The following is a 23,860-nucleotide window of genomic DNA, read 5'->3' as shown; positions in this document are numbered from 1 at the left end:
GGTCACATGTTTGTAGCAGTTGATTAAAGGCATAAGATCATCTGTTTTTTTACAGGTGTATCTGGGAGGATGACCAAAGAGCTCATCTTTACATAAATACGGTACATTCACAGAACTGCTTTTTAACTGGACTGGTGCCGTCATAATCATTAAGAGAATTCAAAAGAATGTCAGAGAGAAGCAACCATCATTAAGCCAAGATATAAAAGGAGACTCAGGGCCTTATTTAGAGTTTGACGGATGGGATACTCAATCGCAAAAGTGGCAGATATCCAGTCTGCCATATTACAAGTGTCTATAGCACTTGTAACACAGTGGCTGTGATATCCAACAGGTTTTGACTGAGTTTGCCCTCTGCCAAACTCTAAATCAGGTCTCAAGTTGAATTCAGTAGGTAAGGCAAAGGCAGGCTAACAGAGCCTACTGCCCATTATGTTAGTCTGTATGTACCTGAGAAGGGTGCAAATTTTATTAAAGAGTAAAATCTGACATAGTATGTGCTATTAGTACCACACTACACGTCTAAATTATGAAATGCAGATGGAGTCACAAATATCACAGATAACAAAATCACAAATTAAGTAGATACTATAACGGTTAAGAGCTCACCAGTCAGCTTTCTTCAAGCAATCAATCTCTGCGCCTTTCTCAAGCAGGTACAGTAAACATTCCCTGTGACCCATTGATGCAGCTTCATGGAGAGGCCTTTTGTAATCACAATTGAACAACTCTACATCCATTCCCAGCATTTCTGTCAAAAATCGCAGAATGTCCAAGTGTCCATGTCTGGCTGCATAGTGCAGCAAGGTATCGCCTGATTTACCAAAGTGCTTTGACTTGAGTTTGCTCTGTTCAACTCCTTCTTTCTGCACTTTCTCTATGAGGAGACAGGTCTTCCCTTCTTGGACCAGCCTGATGAATTGGTTGTGTTTGTGTTCTTCAGGCATCTTGATAAGTTAATTTTATAACTTCCTTCACCACTGCAGCATAGGATTATTACCTGAAGAACAAAGTATTTATTTAGATATTTTAAAAAATATGTTTCCACATTTAAGTCGGATTGAAAAGATGTCAGCTCAAAACCATCAAATCCTGGTGCAAATCCTGTAGTGACTTGTGATCTTAGCATGCAGATAAATACACACTTTCTCTCAAACAAACATTATTTTGGGCATTTGATTTTTACAAAGAAAATGGATGGGCATTAGCTTAATTAAACTAGTTTTTCACATTTCTCTTTATATAGGCTTATTCCGGATATAAAATATGGTATACAGGTGTCCCATTGTTAATAATTAAAAAACATAATATTGTTCAAGCACCAATTCATTAACTTATTGCAGGGATATATCTTCAAAATACAATGACGGATCATTATAAGTTCACTCTTAAATATGAGATGATTAGCAACGACAAGCATTGGGATTTATAAATGGTCAGTAGCAAATCTGTAGTATAGTTAATGAACAATATCTTGAATAAAATAGCTCCTACAACCAATGTTGGCCATGAAACTGGAATCAGATGGCTGCAAAAAGACCTTAGCCATCAAAAAAGCATGTTCAAAAATTGGGTGCACCACCTCCATTCCCATTAAATCAGTTTAACATGATCTCTGCTGACTGTTAGTCAAAAAAAGACAAAAAATACATTTGAGGGAATAGCAACTACTTCTGTGGTTGTTGAATTTCTGAGAAATATGCTGTTTTGGGGAAGGTCAGAAACTCTTGTGACTGATATTGGTGCACTGTTGCGTTCACACTAAAGGAAGGAGTTCTTGCGGGAGTATGTTATTAAGCATCTGATGTCTGTCAGTGCAACAGGCAGGGGGAGAATATTAACAAAGGTTTGAAGGAGACCATACAGACAGCTTTGTACGACATAGCGATGATATTGTGGTCGCATAGGACTACTTATTTGGACACTGAAGGGAGTACTTTCCAGTTGCTGAAATACGGTAGTTCAGTGGGTGCCTTCGTAATGGTTAAATATCTGGGAACAAGAGTGTCCTGGTTTTGTCATTCTTCGTGGATGCAAGGGTGTAAAAAGCTCAGCAACATTCAAAGTTTTATTATAATTCAAAGAATAAAGTTCATTGTTTCAATTTTGTTAAGAGTTCGTGAGTGAGAATATTGTCTCACTGGTGTCTGGCTAAGGAAAGACTGAGGCTTGGCAAGGCCATTGCAATAACTAATGTGGATCATAACTGTGATGTCATGTGGGATGCCACTAACACTTCTTCAAAAAGTGTATTGTTTGCACGGGAGGTTACATGTGAGAGTGGTGTTATGTCTTATGCTTCCAGAAGGAAAAATAAAAATAAAAATGAAAAATAAGCTATAATCAGCAGCAGCAATTTTTCATTTTACAGAATGAACAACGGTTTAATGCAGGGCATACAACATTGGTTTTTGAATGCCACTGTTTAACTAAGTTACTTTTTTTGTTCAACTAAATCTGTTTTACATAAGTATCATATATTACATCCTAAAACATGTTGGTTTCTTTATATACACACACACATTCAATGTTGATGCATCACACATTTCTGTCTGATTGTTTAACTGCTATATAATTCTTGTATATTCATGTTTTACTTCATTCGAGCTAAATGCTTATTTTCATATATTCATGAGCTTTTATATGATATCTGGGAAGTGCCCTAATAGATTACTCAGACTAGGAGTGCTGCATTCTTTGGCATCGTTTCCTCTTAGTTCAGGCAAAAGTGATACACCTTCTGATAAGGGAGTGATGAGGTATTCATGAAGGGACTAGTATTTGTTTCCTGACAGCATTAAGCAATGCATGTCACCCCTTTTAACACCTTTACAATCGTTTTCAGAAAGCAGGCAGTGGCTGACAATAGTGCATGAAGCTTGGAGAAGAAAGGATATCTTAGGTTCTTCATTAGTTGTCACCTCCTCCTCAACTCATATTTCAAGAAGCCCAACCTGATGAGCCTATACAAGTTACCGCATGAGTGGCTGATGTACAAGAGTGTGAGGATTTTGGCTTGATGGCAACTGCTGCTGTGGAAGAAGTGAATGCCTGTGAGGGCACAGCTGCCACCTGCAAAACCTGTACTCTGGGCAGTTAGATTGCATTTAGTAACACTGTTGGTCCCCATGTGGTGCTGAGGGGAGATATGTAACTGTTAATGGCAAAAGTTATCATTCTTCATCTCTTTAGAAGAGCATTTATAACTTGTCTACACAATAAAAGCTGTATGCGTACAAGAAGGAACAATAATCACAATAAACACAGCCTTGCTGCAAAGTTCCTCAATTTCTACAAGCTACAGAGTCCTTTGAGGTTACTGCAGGACCAATATATGTACTTTACCTATTCCCAGACTTTTCTTTGCTTTCCAGTACCTATTTTCTGTTTACCACTGTAAATGTAGGACTACAAGCAGAAGAATGCAAAGTACAAATTAGGACTGGCTAATCAACGCAAGTGCAAGGCAACTTCAGAGCTTGGTTTCTGATGCTTTCAAATCTTTGACATGTTCATGCTGAGAGGTGACTGTTGTTCCTAATAATCATTGTTTGGTGAAAGTATTTCTAAGAATAACTGGTTTCAATAATGTATTCAGCAGTTGAAAATCATGGCTTCACTGAGACACCCACCCATATTTAGTGCGTCATTTTATGCCAACATCTGGCCGAAGTGAACACTTGAGTCAAAAATAGCTGTTTGTGTTTCTGTGGTGTATTAAAGTCTGTGGTGTGAATAACTGTATAAAACACCTGTAAGGAGGCTTCCAGTTGATTTTGACACCACTAAGTAGTGCTACCTTTTCACCCAAGAGCACATGGCATCTAAGGGCTACCACGTGTAATGGAACAAAATTAAAATACATGACCTAGAAAGGGTTGTGGGAGTTCTATCGCTCAACGCCAGGGACATATTCTTTGGGGTCAAAAGAAACAAGTTCACATGTTTATTTTGGTCTTGGGACAAGTAGGCCAAACCGCCTACAGCACAAGCTCTTTGGCTGCCAGTTTACCGAGAAGGGAACTGTCTGCAGTTGAGGTAATGTTTGTCCATATGTTGATGCTGTTTGATCTTGTATTTATGGTTCATTAAAGAAAAGCCTTCATTATTAGGGTCAGCTCTGTAAATAAACATCTGAACTACTGACAGTGGTTTGAGAAAAAAAAAAAGTGTACACACCATGTTTGAAAAGTTTAACAATTTCAGGCTAAGTATAATGCTCCCAGAATGCTCTCTGGTTACTTACAAATGTTTTTAGAAGTTTGTAAGTAAGAGTGATGATTCTCTTCTTTCAAAATAAAATGTTCAGAAAAAATGCAAGTAGGAAAAAAGAGTTTCGCTACTATGAAATCTTAGTTGCTATTTCTTTGAGGCGTCATTTAGGAAAATGTGTTGATCCATGCTAATATTTCCCAAAAATATTCCTAATGGAAAATCAGTGTTACCATTTTTAACAAGATTATGGGAATCATAAAAGCATTGGCAAAGCCAACCGATCTGGCATTTTTTGTGAGTCTTTTGGTTTCATCAATGCGTGTCTTGCTTTGACATGGCTTTTGTAACACCTTATTGTTGGGGGCGTTACCAAGCACTCACCATTGTAACAAACACTGGCAAAAAGTATATAAAAAGTTGTTTGTCTCAAAAAGTAGACATTGCCACCAGTCGCGTAACAAAAGCCCAGCAGCCCCCTCTTCAGGGGGCCTCCTCAGACCAGCACCTGACCTGAGGGAGTCTTTGCGGGGGGTGTTCTTTGCAGGGGAGTCCCTCCAGTTTCCCTATGCCACCGATTGCCACAGTAGTTCCTGGCACTGAACAAAACTACTTTGTGTGCCAATATGCTCCTTGTGGAAGAGCAAAATGCAATCACTCACAGTAAAGACAGCCGATAGATAGAGAAATAGAAGTTTAATAAAAACGAAACGTCTTTGTTAACGCCAGACCTGATTAGGGACCCAATTCTTAAAGAAAGTCACAAAAATGCAACCATGGTATATGTTTTTGAATTTGTGGCTTTCGTGAACAAGAACTTACAGAAGTAGGCCTGGAAATCATACTCCTAGAAAATATTTGTGAACTGTATTTTAGCACAGGCAAATATGAGTGTGTAGATTTGCTCATGTGAAAATCTATTCATCGTTTACTAGTTCACTTTCCCTCCAATCACTTTTTGCCCCAACCCTGGAAGAACTTCTACTTCTGCCATTGTCATGAGTAAATTTCCAACCTTTCTCATTATGGCGAAAGATTAGAGAAGAGTTGGTGAAAATCCTTAAAACATGCAAGTTAGTAGGTTTGCAGACTCATACTGCTTACTGCTTCCTCCAGTCCCAGTATGTAGATCTGCGGAAAGGTGGCAAAATAAGAAAATTGCTTTAGTAGGGATTGAAATGGCAAGTACTCAAGCCCTACTATAGTAGTAGCCCAGGCATAATCTGAGAGGCTATTATCAGAGCTCTTACATAATGAGATTCCTGCCATAGTTTGTCACAGCACACTATGGCACTAAAGGGACAAGTAGATTTTTTTACAGGACAAGTAGATTTAAGAAGCAACCTGTCCTATGGACAAGTAAATATTTCATTAAATTCCACACCCCTGCCCAGAATTGATTGCCTGATCAGTGCCCTCACAGGAGACCACATGACTTGCTTTTCCTCTAACTCATTATCTAATCAGTTCAAATTTTTCTCTGTAACCGCTCCCCACTGTCAGGAAAACTATTGCCAGGGTTGTTAAGTTCTTCCCTCAGCAAAAACGATTCCTCTTTTCCTTGTACCCAAGTTGGTTGCAGTGGCGTCCTCACTCCCGGTGGCTCTTGCAGAGGGTGTTCTTAGAATTAGCTTCTTTAGGTTTAACTGCCACTCAACATGGTGGCCGCAAATCCTTGTGAGGTCAACGCTCTAGTGTTTCTACCTTAGTCTCGTGCTGAAGCTTCCCTCCAGCTGTCTCTCTCTTGGAGCCGTGCACTTCAACTGTCTTCCTGAGGAGAATGAGCAGTATTCCTGAGGCGCTTTGTTTCATAGAGAATTCTTCCAGTTTTGAGTAATTAATTATTTTCCTTGTTACGGTGTGCACACCAGCTACTTTTTCCCTATTGAAAAAGCTGAATTTGTTCCTTCTTCCAACAACTGGCTAAAGGCTTTCTGAGGAGAATTTGTTTTGGCTTAACAGAACTTCAATCAACTGCAGTAAAGAATCCTTTTGTACGATTTCCAGAATTCCCAATATATTAATGTACATATACATTCAAGAACTCTTTGTTTCGCATACTTGTCAGTCTTAGAGACAAACCTCAGTGCTCAGACTAATTCTTAGAGACTGATTGAGAAAACTGAACCTTAAGAAGGAGTTTTCGTTTCCTGTTAAAGACATTAGTAGTTTGTATATTTGTGAACTTCTGAACTGTTCTCCAGAGAACCTTGGAAACATCTGACTCCTGGAGAAAAGAAGATATTAAGTTAACATTGTTATCTTAGAGAGAGGCAAGTCTCTCAAAAGATCCAGGTTAGGAGAACAATAGAATTGGGTGAATGTGAATGGCTGAACAGTTGAATGTGCAGTAGGAATGTACTTATCTATACTCTTATCACCCCACTGCAAGTCCTTCCTTTAAAGAAATCCCAATGAGAAGAAAGGTGCAGGTTTTCAGAGACACACACTGAATATCCTATCTTCAAGTGGGAAACATAGGCTGGAACTGGATCTGGAGGCGGTCTCTCTTTTTCTATTCCCATTTCCCATTCCTGTTTCCCCCAGCGAATGCAGGGTTCAGATAATCAGTTAAAGTCTGAGCACGCATATGTTGGAGGGAGTTGGGTAAAAGGCATCTGTTCCTGTGGAAGTTTGATTTAATGTGTAATATTCTGACACCTACTTAGGACATCATTCGTTAAAAGACAAGGACAAAAGCATCTCCAGTTAGGGCATGGGAAGTGGCTTGGGCTTGAACCATTTCTCTCTAACCCATAATCTCATCTGCACACCCATCATTGTGCAACACCTCTACCTACATCAGCTCAACTTTTCTGAACAAAGTCATCAGCATTCTAATCATCTACACGCACAACAAACACTTAAGCAGACACCCAGGTTCATGCTAAACAATCTCCACACCACATTCTCCCAAGCAGCTGGAATGCTGATATGGTCCACTCTAACAAACTGAACACCAATTTTATTAGATACTTGGCTCAGTGCAACCACAACACAAGATCGAGCGTACTGAATGATTAAAAGACTCGACCAAGAAAGGGTGCTGTGATCATCCACCTGTCATCCTGGCCCACTACATTCCAATAGCAAATGACTGTCAAATCTTTAAACTGCTCCTACTATTTGCTACCTATGTTAGCAACTTGTATGTTGTCTGCCTTAAACTAACCTAGCATTCAACCTCGAGATGTCTGACCTGACCACAACAGCCTCATCAACTACACAAACAACTTTCTCAGTGACTTCAATGTTCCCACTGATGCAGCAACCAAAATCATAAAGGACACTTCACTCGAGCTGCTAACCCCTGCTGACATTACACAACATGTGACAGTACCAACTCAGAACAAAGAGAACATACTAAACTTTATAGGCATTGCCTTAAATAACCTCACTGGTCAGATGTTTTGCCTTGTTTACAGTGCCAACCATGAAGCCATCAATTTCAACCTCACTCACACCACTCCAACCACTGGGAGCAACCCAAGCCACAAAAAAATGTGATTAGACTGTTGAAGAAATTTCCCAAAGAAGCACTCCCTACCGAACTGATTTATCTTGCTGCCAAATCTAAGCTCTGCGCCCACATCAAACCCCTGCTTCAGGGCTCCAGCACAGTAAAAAACAACAGCAGATGTTCAGGTAACAATTACATCCTACAGCATGCAGGTGAAACTATCAGCACAGTGGTGCAACCAGAAGACGAGGCAACGTTGAAGATTATGTTTCAGATGAAATGTGCCTTATCAACCAAGAAACAACTACGCAAAAAAACAAAGGCAGCTCATCACAGAAGCCAGAGATGTCTACTAAATAAAGTTATCTGTCAGGACTCCAACAGAAGCATAACACTATTCAAATTAGGCGCTGTGTCAAGACTGTCATGAATCCACTCCGACATCTGCACAGATATCACTAGCTGCTTCAAGGACAAAGTCCACCTACAGATTGAGATTGGTTCAGTTTCAAACATCAGCATGACCTTCATGCTCAGTGACACACTCAAAGGGTCATCATTCCCCACTCTCTCTTCTAATGACCTAGCAATTTTACTCCAGTTCCTAATGGCAACATTATATGAAATCACCCTGGCATCAAGAGTGAAGAAATGCAGCGAAACCAGAACACCACTACTGAACATCACGAATGAATTATTTTCTCTAGACATCTTTTCCAATGCCCTCAAGAACAGACAGATGCAGCTACCGCAGATGAAACATAATTTGGACTTTGAGGGCATTTATCCATGATCACATTTCAGAAATTTATGGGCAAGTCATCTTGACAAAACAATAGAGTACTACACCATCTACTGGTAGTACTGGCCCAGATTCATGCAACATGCAGCCCAGAAACAGTCACCAATTCAAGGAAGATGACATCTCAATTTGTTCTCTATGCAAAGTTCCGGGGACACCAACCTCCAGTTGAGGTTTAGCATCAAATACAGGAGCCAAAAAATACAAGAAGGAGAAATCTGGATGTTAGGCTGCATTCCACTTCATCCAAGGCTCATGAATCCCATCCAAGTCCAGGAACTATCCCTCCTTCACTTCACTAAACATACAGACTTTCCTCTACATCCAATATCTTTCCACAGTGGAATCTCTTGTTGCTACCACAGGAGCTCTGTTACCCTTATCTTCTTCTTTCATGCAAATTCAACTTCTCTTCACCCAAACCTACTTATGTAACGTTAGCCTCAGCTTTCTACAGTCCTATTCCTTCCCCTCTTGTATCTAAATCCTTTTGGCAGTACTCTGCCCTGTCACTCACACATCTGCATCCCGTCCTCTTCTCCCACTCGTCCTCGATTCTTTCCCTATCTTGTTTATCTGTTGAGTTGTAATCGAGGGCATGGGAGAAACTACATTTGTGGAGGGCAGGCAGCCTTGGTGAGAGCCTAGCCGGGGTTCCTTAAAACAAACAGACATCATAAGATGTAAATCGGGCAACAAATATCATAAAAAAATATAAGGACTTGAAAATGGAAAAAAAGGCTTCCAACATTTTAGTGTCCCGGGTAAGTACAAATGATTATATCACCGAATTGAGTGAATTTATTGAAATTTTGAAAGTATTATTTTACACATGAAATATTTAGGAATATCCCTGTGCTCTGACAATGGCACAAGTTACCCAAAATGTGCTAGTGTGTCATGTTCTCTGAAGCCTGTTCTATTAATAAATGTGGAGCAAAATGTTTTTTTACCAACACTATGTGAGATTTTTGTAGAACACAGATCCTGTACTGAATTACTTCAATGTGCTCTGAATCTGGAGGGTTAAGGAGAATATTACATAGTGAAGTACAACAATCAGCCATAGATCACACAATTTGGACAAGCCAGGATTTGTGTCCATGATTGCATATTGTCAAGTTCAGAGACTGCAGATTTACCTGCTCATCTATTCTCTGTAACACCAAAGGTCAAAACCTGTGTTCAGTTACTTTGTGAATTTGTATTAGTCTATAAAGTTCAATAGATATACCCCTTACATCAAATTGACACTATACCACATGTGCATAGTAATGAGATTTGAAGGTGTGCTTTTCTGTTTGGAATATTTTCAATAACACTGAAGATTAAACACAGCAAATGAATATGTCTATCCAAAGCCGTGCTGCACTTCACAAACATCTCCTTAAAAAGCTACAACCTAAGGAGCAAACTCTCTAGGGAGTAACATTAACAAAACAGCATCTCTCGTCTTCCCTTATGCTGCCGATGTAATAGCGGACAAGGGCAAAACCATCTCCGGTTTGCGCATGTTAAGTGGAATTTGTTAGATCCACTCTTCTCGCACCCACAATCTCAGCTGCACACACAACCATGTGCAACCCCTCTCCCTACTGAAGCCCAACTTTCACACTCACATCAGCAGCTTCAACCCTAACAAGGTCATCAGCATTCTTATCTACACAAACAACAAACACATCGACTGCAACTATAAGCACTTGTGTCGAGTATGTTATACGAACAACATATGTAGGTACACATTAAAGTTCCATAATATTCTTCTTTATTGATTCCTCACAATATGCTCCAGCCAAGCCAACTCGTGTTTCATCAGGGTTGTTTTTCCCTTTTGACTTCCTCAGGGCTTCTTAAGGCTGTAAATAATATATACAGAAATATCTGTTTTATCTATTACTTTCCTCTATATTCAAACTCTTCACAAACACATATCCATAATCTCCTAAATAGTGCACAACATAACACTTATGTGGTACCAGGTGGAAGTCAAATTAACAATTATGTGTCCTATGCAAATAGTAGTGCGTACCCAATAAATATCCAACGTACAAATATCTCCTTAGTGACGTGACCAAGCTCTATGTGTTCCAAACATGCACAAGTGGAGTCCCTCACCCCATCTTATTATTTGTCCAAAATGTTGGTGCTCTAAGTAAATATTCTACTTCTAAATCACTCTACCTGTTCTTGTGAATGTCCCAAATTATTTTATCTTTATAAGATCAGTTCAAACAAAACTTCTATATCTTCTATCACAATTTCGTTCCTATATAGTTGTGAATCATATAATTTTATTATTAAAATAAAGATTTTTAAAGTTTTAAAATCTACCATATATTATCTTTTCTTTTATAGCTTACCTCAGTAATTGCTTTTCTTAATAATAATATTTGAACTGGAAGCTCACTTTTGAACGTGTCCTGTAGAACAAATCGAAACAGCCTTAGTATATATTCATAAATATGCCCAACAATCTATACCTAAGTTTCTAATATTAAAAATCAAAGCTATTGTTGCACCCCTCTGTGTAAAGTGACTTCGTACATCTTCACTGCGAGTACGCAATCAAACCGAGTTTCCGTCTCCCCATTGCTTAAATAGCCCTTCATTCTTCGTACTAGACAAGCAAAGAGGACTATAGTAAACCATTCCCTGTACAACAGTCTGAAACCCTCAACAGAGTCCCTTGTCTACTTCTAGTCACTATTCAGAGATATCCAAAGAGGGCTACCTCTTTCGTATCAAAAACAATTAAACACTCGATCCAACATCTAAGTCAAATGGTGTTATTAATACTGATGCCTCACTATTAATATCTCATTAGATATTATAACCGTTTGCTCGTCTACAATAGTATTTCTTGAAAAATATCAAACTTGATTTAAAGAAATAAGCACACATAGCTAGTTATGAGTTTAATCATAATACCATATAGATAAATAAATATCAACAAATTAATCTACACTGCATGATTATTAAACCTGACCATATTGTAAACAATAATAATCTTCTACTCATACTCATATCTCCTATTTGCCAAATGTTCATGTACCTTATGTCCTCTCCATACATATCATATTGTCAAAAATCCCCTTCTCAATAACAATATCTTAACTCATACTCTCCTTGCGTGTGAATAGTTTGTTACACATATCGCTGCTAGTTCTACAGGGAGTGCAGAATTATTAGGCAAGTTGTATTTTTGAGGATTAATATTATTATTGAACAACAACCATGTTCTCAATGAACCCAAAAAACTCATTAATATCAAAGCTGAATATTTTTGGAAGTAGTTTTTAGTTTGTTTTTAGTTTTAGCTATGTTAGGGGGATATCTGTGTGTGCAGGTGACTATTACTGTGCATAATTATTAGGCAACTTAACAAAAATAAATATATACCCATTTCAATTATTTATTATTACCAGTGAAACCAATATAACATCTCAACATTCACAAATATACATTTCTGACATTCAAAAACAAAACAAAAACAAATCAGTGACCAATATAGCCACCTTTCTTTGCAAGGACACTCAAAAGCCTGCCATCCGTGGATTCTGTCAGTGTTTTGATCTGTTCACCATCAACATTGCGTGCAGCAGCAACCACAGCCTCCCAGACACTGTTCAGAGAGGTGTACTGTTTTCCCTCCTTGTAAATCTCACATTTGATGATGGACCACAGGTTCTCAATGGGGTTCAGATCAGGTGAACAAGGAGGCCATGTCATTAGATTTCCTTCTTTTATACCCTTTCTTGCCAGCCACGCTGTGGAGTACTTGGACGCGTGTGATGGAGCATTGTCCTGCATGAAAACCATGTTTTTCTTGAAGGATGCAGACTTCTTCCTGTACCACTGCTTGAAGAAGGTGTCTTCCAGGAACTGGCAGGAGGACTGGGAGTTGAGCTTGACTCCATCCTCAACCCGAAAAGGCCCCACAAGCTCATCTTTGATGATACCAGCCCAAACCAGTACTCCACCTCCACCTTGCTGGCGTCTGAGTCGGACTGGAGCTCTCTGCCCTTTACCAATCCAGCCACGGGCCCATCCATCTGGCCCATCAAGACTCACTCTCATTTCATCAGTCCATAAAACTTAGAAAAATCAGTCTTGAGATATTTCTTGGCCCAGTCTTGACGTTTCAGCTTGTGTGTCTTGTTCAGTGGTGGTCGTCTTTCAGCCTTTCTTACCTTGGCCATGTCTCTGAGTATTGCACACCTTGTGCTTTTGGGCACTCCAGTGATGTTGCAGCTCTGAAATATGGCCAAACTGGTGGCAAGTGGCATCGTGGCAGCTGCACGCTTGACTTTTCTCAGTTCATGGGCAGTTATTTTGCGCCTTTGTTTTTCCACACGCTTCTTGCGACCCTGTTGACTATTTTGAATGAAACGCTTGATTGTTCGATGATCACGCTTCAGAAGCTTTGCAATTTTAAGAGTGCTGCATCCCTCTGCAAGATATCTCACTATTTTTGACTTTTCTGAGCCTGTCAAGTCCTTCTTTTGACCCATTTTGCCAAAGGAAAGGAAGTTGCCTAATAATTATGCACACCTGATATAGGGTGTTGATGTCATTAGACCACACCCCTTCTCATTACAGAGATGCACATCACCTAATATGCTTAATTGGTAGTAGGCTTTCGAGCCTATACAGCTTGGAGTAAGACAACATGCATAAAGAGGATGATGTGGTCAAAATACTCATTTGCCTAATAATTCTGCACTCCCTGTATTTGCATATAGACTATCTAGCTCCTAAAAAATATTCTAATTCATAGTCTGAGTTTAAACCATGCTCTTCTGCTTGTAATCTTATAATCCACATGGATTCTTTCCTCCTTAATGAAAGCTCCCTATTCCTTCCTCTCGGACTTATCTTAATATGATCAAAGCCCAAAAAATGTAATTATTTATGTATATTTTGTGCACTACATCCCCTCATAAGTAATGCAATTGGATATCTTTCATCTTCTTGTCTAATGGCTCTACAATGTTCTGCAATCCTAATCTTGAGTGGACAAACTGTACTACCAACATAAAATTGTTCGCATTTGCAAATCAACATATATATTACATGAGTAGTACTACAATTAATGTATGTTTGTATTGAATATCTCTTATTTCCGGCTCCACCAAAGTCTCTTTGTGCTTGACATGCCCATTTACATACCCCACAGTTACCACATTTGAAACAACCTCTATTATACGTATCTAACCAATTTCTTGCTTTCTGTTTGTTAGGGTAACTAGGACATAAAGAGCTGCTCAATGTTTTACATTCACGATAGGTAGCTATAGGTTTCTTGCTAATATATGTTCTCAATGTCTGTTCCTGTAAAACAGTGGCTCCCAACCTTTTGATTTCTGTGGACCCCCACTGTAACATTAATAGAACCCAGGGACTCCCAATGAATTATCATTGGAATCCGGGGACCCCCACCTGGGTCATTACTGGAAACTGGGGACCTAATTTGTCAATATTTGTTAATATTTTTTAATTTTCTAAGCTCTCGTGGACCCCCTGAGAAGGCTTCGCGGACCCCCAGGGGGCCCCGGACCACAGGTTGGGAACCACTGCTGTAAAAGGATCTTCCAATATTTCTTCATACTTTTCAACAATATACCTGAATTTTCTGTATAATCCAAAATTATTCTTATTTCATCATCTTTATCCTTCACTTTTTTCTCTGTTCTTAATCTTAATGTTTGTTTCAAAGACAAACAGGAAGCTTTTCCCAAATACTTTTTTCACAATCTCTTCATTATATCCTCTAGCTAAAAATTGTTTACTCATATCATTTAAACATTCATAAAAGTCTTTGTCTCTGCTACAATTTCTTCTTGCTCTAATCATCTCTCCATACAGTATGCTTCTATTTGACATACAGAATGTGCACTTGTAGCGTACAATATTGAATTACATGATGTAGGTTTTCTATACAATTTAGATTCAATTTTGTTATCCACCACCTACAATTCAACATCCAAAAATTCTATATGTGTAGTGCTATACTGATAGATACATTTCATATTCACCTCATTGCTATTTAAGTATTCACAGAACATTTTTAGTTTTTCACGAGTTCCTGCCCATATCATGAAACAGTCATCTTTATATCTCCCCCAATAAAGAATATAAGAGTGCCGTTCTGCTGCTCCATGTCCCCATACCCAAGTCTCCTCAAACGAGCCCATAACAGATTGGCGTACAATACTTCCCCACTCTAGTCGTCAAATTGTTTATGTGGAGAAGCTGCTCCCAAAGAGATATCTAATTGAGATCTATACTGGAATAATAAATTGCTGTGAACCACAGCGATATAGTAATAATCAGTGAAAAGATAGACAGAGATAGGTTGGCGGAAGAACTGTTTAGTAATTTGAATAGTGGACATACAGTTCGACAAGCAATTCAAGGTGGAAGTCAAATGAGAAAAGAAGGTTTAAGAGAAAAGTTTATTAGGTTAGAAAGACTCAAAAAGAACGAGAAGTCCAAGTGGTGGGATAGTGCCATATTTAAACAATATAAGAAACTAAATAGAATATATAGAGGTCTTAGATCTAATATATTTCCTACATATGATGATCTGGTCACAGATCTTTTAATAAGATGGGAAGAAGAATTGAAATCTAATTCAATAAGGTTAATGGATATACTTATAGAGAATGCTGAGAGGAAAGTTCACAGTTTACAATTGGAACTTTCAACTTTAGAAAAGGAAATTGAAGAATTAAATTTAAAAACAGCGACTGAGAAAAATTATGATATCCTCAATAATGTAATACCACATTTCAAGAGAGCATAAAAGGGAGAAAGGCTAGAAAACTGAAAAGAGATAAAAAAGATTATCTGAATGGTAGAGTTTTTACATTTTTGAAGGAATATGATCATTTAATTCAAGGTACTCTACCTAAGGCACCTTAGTTCAACAGCAACATTGAAAAGTGTTCCATCGACTAGTGATAGTGAGATAGAGATTACTGAAGGACTAATAGCTATCCCACATACAGATACAAACACTTTTTTACAAGAAATGTGGAGGATAAAACAAGGCAATTGAGACCAGAATAGGGGAAAAGATTGAGAAGGAAAACAAGGAGAAGAAAGAGGGGAAAAATATAGGAGCAATATATAGGGATGAAGACAAGATCCTGGGACAGGAATGTTTAAGTACATGTGCAGAACAGGCTAACATTGTGACGAATCTATCTGATAAAATTTTGACATCAGAAGAATATACTCTTCTGAATAAAGGATTAGGGCAGTGGTTCCCAAACTTTTTTGACCCGCGCCTCCCTTGACCTATTGGCTATTGTCCGCGGCTCCCCATTATGCTTTTTTTTTTTTTGGGGTGGGTGGGGGGATGTGAGCCGGGCCTCAGGAGTACTTACATTTTTCACGCTGAAAATAATTGGAATAAAGCCAATGAAGGTATTATAATCATAGATGTAACAACATAAAAATATAACAGTTGTTTAATTAAAAAAATATATAATTGGTTAAGTCAGAAACAATATAAACTATGCTTAGAAATCTGTACTGAGGGGAATGTATCCAGTACTAATCCTATGCTAGACAGCATATGCTCTCCTCTGCCTCTGGTGTTTGACTGTGCGTCGCACAAAGCAGCCTATTTGTGTGCTAGATCTGGGAGTGACACCAGCAGCATGCAAAGTTTTGCATATATGGTGCTGCAGTCTGTTTTCTCTTTAATGCAACAATGCACAGCAAAATTTGAAGTTTCATCACATTGTGTGAAATCTTAGTAAACTTGAGCCTGCAGGTTTTTGTGAATAGAACTAGTGTGTACTATAATTACTACCACTAGATGGTGTTTGAGGATTAAACTTCAAGGCCCTTCCTTGCTGTATTTCAATTTCTCACTCGAAATTCCACAATCACGAGCTGTGCACTCTAAACAAGGAAAACGGCTTTTGACTTTTTTTAATGGAGGGGATTATCTAAGTTCTAATATGCAGCTGCAGAATTAGGTCACTGCTATCGGTAATGATGCAGCTCATGGCGCCCCTGTCTTGTTTTGATGGCGCACCTGGGCGCCGTGGCACACAGTTTGGGAACCACTGGATTAGGGTTTTGCCCGCAGGTAAATGGGATATATGTAAATCTAAAATGGATCTATTTACATTTGTGAGAAAACTTTAAAAATACTTTGAATTACATTCTATACAAGATGGAGAGAATATTAGGTCACCATTTAAGAGATCACTAAATGCATTGTCAATACAAGATTTTATGGATACAGTGGCTTTAATGTCTATCACAGACTATGAGGAATTTCAAGTTACTACCTCTAGGGTATTGCAAGATCTTAATATTGTGTCTAATATACATGTGAGCAGTGGTCTTAGGCATAAATCCGCATGGATACCTAAATTATCTGCAGATAATATAGAGGTCTTTTACAAATTGGTTAGTGAGGACCTAAATAAATGAATACAGTTTCTGGGACAAGAAAAAAGTATAATTTAAACTACAAAAGAATATATGGCCTTAAAAACTCTCAAAGAGGAAGACACTATAATGATTAGGAGAGTGGATAAAGGAGGCAACATGGTGATTACGGATCAATGTGACTACGACAGAGAGATTTACACACAGTTGAATAACAGTGCATGCTATGAGAGATTGAAATATAATCCTATTATGAACTTAACTAGTTATATTAATAGACAGTTAAAATTGTGGTTTGAGAAACATTTATTAGACGTCGATGAATACAAATACTTACAAGTTGATCGTCCTAAATTTCCTCGTTTTTACACTTTGCCAAAAATGCACAAGAATCTCCAGTCCCCCCCGGGGAGACCTATAGTATCTGGAATTGGTGGCCCTACAGAAAAAATATCGGAATTTGTTGATATATTCTTGCAACCATTGGTAGTGCATCTTCCATCATATATTAGAGATACTAAACATTTGCTAAGTATGCTGTTGGTTATGAATTGGGAAGCAAATGTGTATATTGTTACATTAGATATAGAATCTCTGTATACAAGCATAAAACATGAATCGGGAATTCAAGCTATTACACATCTGCTAAGTAAGAGGTCAGCAAGTCTATCAGATCATACAGATATGCTAATAGAAATGATGGATCTCATTCTTAATCATAAGTATTTCCTATTCAGTGGAGAATGGTTTAGACAAGGGCAAGGAGTTGCGATGGGGTTGAGATTTTCTCCCTCATATGCCAATCTGTTTATGGGCTGGTTTGAGGAGACTTGGGTATGGGGACATGGAGCAGCAGAACGGCACTCTTATATTCTTTATTGGGGGAGATATATAGATGACTGTTTCATGATATGGGCAGGAACCCTTGAAAAACTAAAAATGTTCTGTGAATACTTAAATAGCAATGAGGTGAATATGAAATTTATCTATCAATATAGCACTACACATATAGAATTTTTGGATGTCGAATTATATGTGGTGGATAACAAAATTGAATGTAAATTGTATGGAAAACCTACATCATGTAATTCAATATTGTACGCTACAAGTGCACATCCTGTATGTCAAATAGAAGCAATACCGTATGGAGAGATGATTAGAGCAAGAAGAAATTGTAGCAGAGACAAAGACCTTTATGAATGTTTAAATTACATGAGTAAACAATTTTTAGCTAGAGGATAAAATGAAGAGACTGTGAAAAAAGTATTTGGGAAAAGCTTCCTGTATGTCTCGGAAACAAACATTAAGAACGGAGAAAAAAGTGAAGGATAAAGATGATGAAATAAGAATAATTTTGGATTATACAGAAAATTCAGGGATATTGTTGAAAAGTATGAAGAATTATTGGAAGATCCTTTTGCAGGACCAGACATTGAGAAAATATATTGGCAAGAAACCTATAGCTACCTATCATAAAGGTAAAACATTGAGCAGCTCTTTATGTCCTAGTTACATTAACAAACAGAAAGAAAGAAATTGTCTACATACATACAATAAAGGTCTTTTCAAATGGGGTAGTTGTGGGGTATGTAAATAGGCATGTCCAGCACAAAGCGACTTTGGTGGAGCAGGAAATAAGAGGTATTCAATACAAACATACATTAATTGTAATACTACTCATGTAATATATATGTTGATTTGCAAATGCGAACAATTTTATGTTGGTAGTCATGTTCGTCCACTCAAGATTAGGACTGCAGAATATTGGGGAGCCATTAGACAAGATGATAAAAGATATCCGATTGTATTACATATGAGGGGATGTAGTGCACAAAATATACATACAGAATAAAAAATTTGGGGCTTTGATCATATTAAGATAAGTCCAAGGGGAGGGAATAGGGAACTTTCATTAAGGAGGAAAGAATCCATGTGGATTATGAGATCACAAGCAGTAGAGCATGGTTTAAACTCAGACTATGAATTGGAATATTTTTTAGGAGATAGATAGTCTATATGCAAATAGAACTAGAAGCGATATGTGTAACAAACTATGCACACACAAGGAGAGTATGAGTTAAGATTTTGTTATTGAGAAGAGGATTGTTGACAGTATGATATTATGTATGGAAAGGGCATAAGGTACATGAACATTTGGCAAATAGGAGATATGAGTACGGGTAGAAGATTATTATTGTTTACAATATGGTCAGGTTTAATAATCATGCAGTGTAGATTAATATGTTGATATTTATTTAGATAGTATGATTAAACTCATAATAACTAGCTATGTGTGCTTATTTCTTTAAATCAAGTTTGATATTTTTCAAGAAATACTATTGTAGACGAGCAAACAATTATAATATCTAATGAGATATTAATAGTGAGGCATCAGTATTAATAATAACACCATTTAACTTAGATGCTGGATCAGGTGTTTAATTGTTTTTGATACAAAAGAGGTAGTCCTCTTTCGATATCTCTGAATAATGACTAGAAGTAGACAAGGGACTCTGTTGAGGGTTTCAGGCTGTTGTACACAGAATGGTTTAAGACAGTCCTCTTTCCTTGTCTAGTACGAAGGAAGGGCTATTTAAGCAGTGGGGAGACGCAAACTCGGTTTGACCACGTACTCGCGGTGAAGATGTATGGAGTCACTTTACACAGAGGTGGGTGCAACAATAGCTTTGAGTGTTAATATTAGAAACTTATGTATAGATTGTTGGGCATATATATGAATATATACTAAGGCCGTTTCGATTCGTTCTACAGGACACGCTCAAAAGTGAGCTTACAGTTCAAATATTATTATTAAGAAAAGCAATTACTGTAGTAAGCTATAAAAGAATAGATAATATATGGTAGAATTTAAAACTTTAAAAATCTTTATTTTAATAATAAAATTATATGATTCACAACTATATAGGAACGAAATTGTGACAGAAGATATAGAAGTTGTGTTTGAACTGATCCTATAAAGATAAAAGAATTTGGGACATTCACAAGAACAGGTAGAGTGATTTAGAAGTAGAATATTTATTTAGAGCACTAACATTTTGGATAAATAATAGCATGGGGTGAGGGACTCCACTTGTTGTACATGTTTGGAACACATAGAGCTTTGTCACGTCACTAAGGAGATATTTGTACGTTGGATATTTATTGGGTACGCACTACTATTTGCATAGGACACCACATAATTGTTAATTTGACTTACACCAGGTACCACATAAGTGTTATGTTGTGCACTATTTAGGAGATTATGGATATGTGTTTGTGAAGAGTAGAGAAAAGTAATAGATAAAAATGATATTTCTGTGTATATCATTTACAGCCTTAAGAAGCCCTGAGGAAGTCAAAAGGGAAAAATAACCCTGATGAAACATGTGTTGGCTTGGCTGGAGCATAATGTGAAGAATCAAAAAAGAAGAATATTGTGGAACTTTAATGTGTACCTACATATGTTGTTTACATAACATACTCAACACAAGTGCTTATAGTTGCCGAACAATTTCTGGATCAATCTAGGGATTGTCCCTATACAAGGTTCTACAGAGGAGGTACCTTGTAATAGCACCATGTAATACTTCAAAGATATGTGTGGTGAGCGCTAGTTCTCCTTAATACTTACCCACTCTAGTCGTCAAACAAACACATTGAGCACACACTGCAGTTCATGCTAATTAATACCTACACCACATTCTCAGATATAGCTGGCACGCTGACATGTCCACCTTAGCTGAATATCATTTTTATTAGACACTTGGCTCAGCCCAAAGACAAGATCTAGAATACTGACCAAAAGACTTGACCCAGAAGGGGTGCTGCGATCATCCATTGAGCATCCTGGCCCACTACATTCCAACAGAACCTAACTGTCACGTCTTTCAGTTCCTGTTACAACTTGCTCCCTGCCACAATGTTAGCACCATATATACTGTCCACATTAAAGTGACCCAGCACTCAACCTCGAAATGTCGACCCTGACTTCAACAGCCTCATCAGCTACACAAACAACTTCCTCAGTGACTTCAATGTTTCAGCCAATGCAACAACCAAGATCCTACAGCACACCTTCCTCAAGCTATTAAGCATTGTTGACAATACACAACTTGTGACACTGCCAACTCCTAACAAATAGAACATCCTAAACCTTACTGGCATTGCTGAAATAACCTCACCAGCCAGCCACGTATCCTTGCTGATAATGAAAACCATGCAGCCATTGCTTTCAACCTCACACCACCTCAACCCACTGTGGGCAACCCTAGCCACGAAAAACAGTGAGCAGACTGTTACTATAAGGATTAACTTTAATAAAATAGTATCTCGAGTTTTCCCTAACACTGCTGTAGACTTAACATCTCAATAAATGCAATTAAATATTCACAAATGTGGCGACTAACCCTTCAAACAGCCGAAGGGAGTTGGGTTCATTAAACATATTACTAAACAGTGCTCCCATTCATGCAATACCTTTATATTAGCAGGTATTCCAGTGTATCTGTAGTTCTGGGAAGCTTTTCAGCAGTAATACATACTACACTTGCACACCAGTGTTTAGTTCAAAAATATTATCCTAATTACCCAAAACTTTTCACAAATGTTACTTCGTTCGGCATGAGTCTCAATATTTAACATGATATTACTTAAAAGTTTTAGCAGGGGATTTCTCACAATAGTCTGCATTTCGAGACACCACCAATTCATTAAAACAATCACAATGGTAATACATAACATTAAACAAACACAAATGGTTGGAAAAAAATTATATATATTCATGAATATATTTAACAGGAATGTTGATGCAGAGTTTTGGCGGGTCCTAAGATTCACCTCGCCCTCTTCAGAACACATATGATAAAAAATGTACTGCACTTTAAATATATAAAAAAAAAAAAAAGAAAACATAGGTAAGAGCGAGTAGTACTAACTTCTTTATGTTTTATAAATCCAGTGTAATAAATTTTGAGAGACTACCTGCTTAACTCAAGGTATTACCTCAAGGAGAGCGCTGTTTGGTAATAGGTGCAATTAATTAAAAAATGAATCTGAGGAAATAAATCCCTCTTGACCCCCTCCCCCCCACCCACGGTTCCTACGACCAGGCTTATAATACACTTTCTCTTCTAAAGCCCTACATTGCTATGTAACTATATTTGACCTATATAAGTATGCATACATACAGGCTGCTGGATAAATAAGAGTCAATGTCTATCAGAAGGTGTAACGTGATATGCAGAGGTAGGCAAGCCGCTGAATGCTCAGCCAAGTTTGACCCTGAAAACTGCCTCCGGATCGGCTCAAGGTACCATTGGAAACTTGAGTCCATAACAAGCTGAACTTTCATGTGGTTTCTGCCTGCCACCATCACTCCACCGTCATGCACAAAGAGGTCAAAACAAAGCATTAACATTTCAGGTAAAAAAAGACACCCATTATTGTCTGATTTGTACAAAGAAACCAGAAAACCTGGATAAAGGGTGGCTTCTTAACCAAATTGTGTGATCTTAGGCATTTTTCTTCACTTTCACATATGAAACCACTCTCAAATACGCGAGTTCAGAATACCAGCTGTACAAAATCCTATTGTGTTTGATTTAATAAACTGTAATATTGCTCTACCTATAAAAAGCTGGACACACCCAAGGTTCACAGGACAGCTGTGTTGCCTAATTCACTAAACTGCACTGTCGCCAGGGTGGCTCAGGAATGGTGTAGTGTCGCGACTAGAGAGCGCTAGGACCGCGAGGATAATAAGATGTACTGCGAGGGCCGAGCCCCGGAAAAGGATAGGGAGGGGACAGAAAAAGAAAGGAAGGGATTGGGGACGGGTACGTGTCGGTGTACTGCCTCCGGCGAGTGAAGAAATAAAAACAAGATAACCCTACTTCTGTGTGCCGCGGTGAAAGGGCTCTAGAAGCCACGCAACACCCTTCTCTCGGCTCGCCCTGTTAGTTTGGTGGATCGTCCACCTCTAATGACGTCATAACCGACTGGCAGCTCGCATCGCCGCACTGCTCTAACGACCGGTTAAATCATTGTGAGAATGCCCCTATAAAAGACGGAATAAATAGTTTTCAGACATATTATCGGTTAAAGTTACTATATGCACAATACCACCAACGGATACTATCACATGGGTGCCGACGTTCTGAAAGGTTATTGTCATGGCTTTATAGTACCAACGCAAAAACAGACAAGTTAAATTATTGGAGTATTAATACTGATCTTATCAATTCTACCTAATCGGGCAGCAGTTCCCTAGCGTCAGCCTTACCTCCCATCAGAAGAATATATATATATATATTTTTTTAAATGATTGCCTCGGCTTTACTTTCATTTCTACCACACTTCAATACATTAAAATAAAAAACGTGCGCTCTGAAGGCAGAATGACGATGGTTGCGTCGCCCCGCATTAGACTACGTTTGGCTAGAATGTATCACTCGGCCCGGATATAAACATCATCCGTCCCGGAAGAAGCCCCTCGCGCCCCCTAAGGTTCACTTATACAATCTACAAGTGGTTGCCGTCCACACGTTGGCTGGTGTTAATTGTGACCTGCAAATTCAATGCAGAAAATGCGGAGTTGTGGGGGTGGGCGAGTGAAAAATGTCGTATCGGAGGACAACCAATTCCTGGTAGAGTCGGATATTCTGCACGTTTCTATAACAGACTACAGCGAAGCTGACGTTATGGCTAGATATTTGCCTCCTTGCGAGGCACGGGTTGGTCGCTTCTGTTAGGTAGAGGTTAGTTTATGTAAAATGTTTAACGGGAGAAAGGAGGTGTTTAAATTGTGGAGAAAACAACGTGTATCAGACTCCTTTAAATCGTGCTCGTTTCTATCCAAGGACGAGAGAAACTAAAGTGCGAGGTCTTTGTATTTTGCCACGTGCAAGTAACTAACTTTAGTTAGCAACTAAAACCGTCCTAAGCTGACTACAAGATAGATAATAGCAGAACGCATA

At 38.4% G+C, this 23,860-nt stretch overlaps 1 protein-coding gene across 12 annotated transcripts in view; it reads right to left on the bottom strand.

Moving 5' to 3' along the window:
• Positions 1–23,363, bottom strand: part of ANKRD16 (ankyrin repeat domain 16) — a 197,135-nt gene extending 173,772 nt beyond the window's left edge. Inside the window, exons 1-4 of one of the 12 annotated variants that reach the window (XM_069229281.1) lie at positions 23,167–23,347; positions 17,224–17,325; positions 10,835–10,894; positions 610–1,000 (exon numbers count right to left, since the gene is read on the bottom strand). In XM_069229281.1, coding sequence (XP_069085382.1) covers positions 610–947 — 338 coding nt within the window. In that variant the 5' untranslated portion in view covers positions 948–1,000; positions 10,835–10,894; positions 17,224–17,325; positions 23,167–23,347. Of the gene's footprint in view, positions 1–609; positions 1,001–10,834; positions 10,895–17,223; positions 17,326–22,511; positions 22,729–22,777; positions 22,867–23,166 lie in introns of those variants that run through there. The other 11 variants (XM_069229284.1, XM_069229285.1, XM_069229283.1 and 8 more) reach the window with 11 other exon arrangements.
• Between the last annotated feature and the right edge of the window lie 497 nt (positions 23,364–23,860).

The sequence above is a fragment of the Pleurodeles waltl genome, chromosome 4_1 (genome assembly GCF_031143425.1).
Source record: "Pleurodeles waltl isolate 20211129_DDA chromosome 4_1, aPleWal1.hap1.20221129, whole genome shotgun sequence".
Taxonomy (NCBI): domain Eukaryota; kingdom Metazoa; phylum Chordata; class Amphibia; order Caudata; family Salamandridae; genus Pleurodeles; species Pleurodeles waltl.
This window is presented reverse-complemented; position numbering and strand designations above follow the sequence as displayed.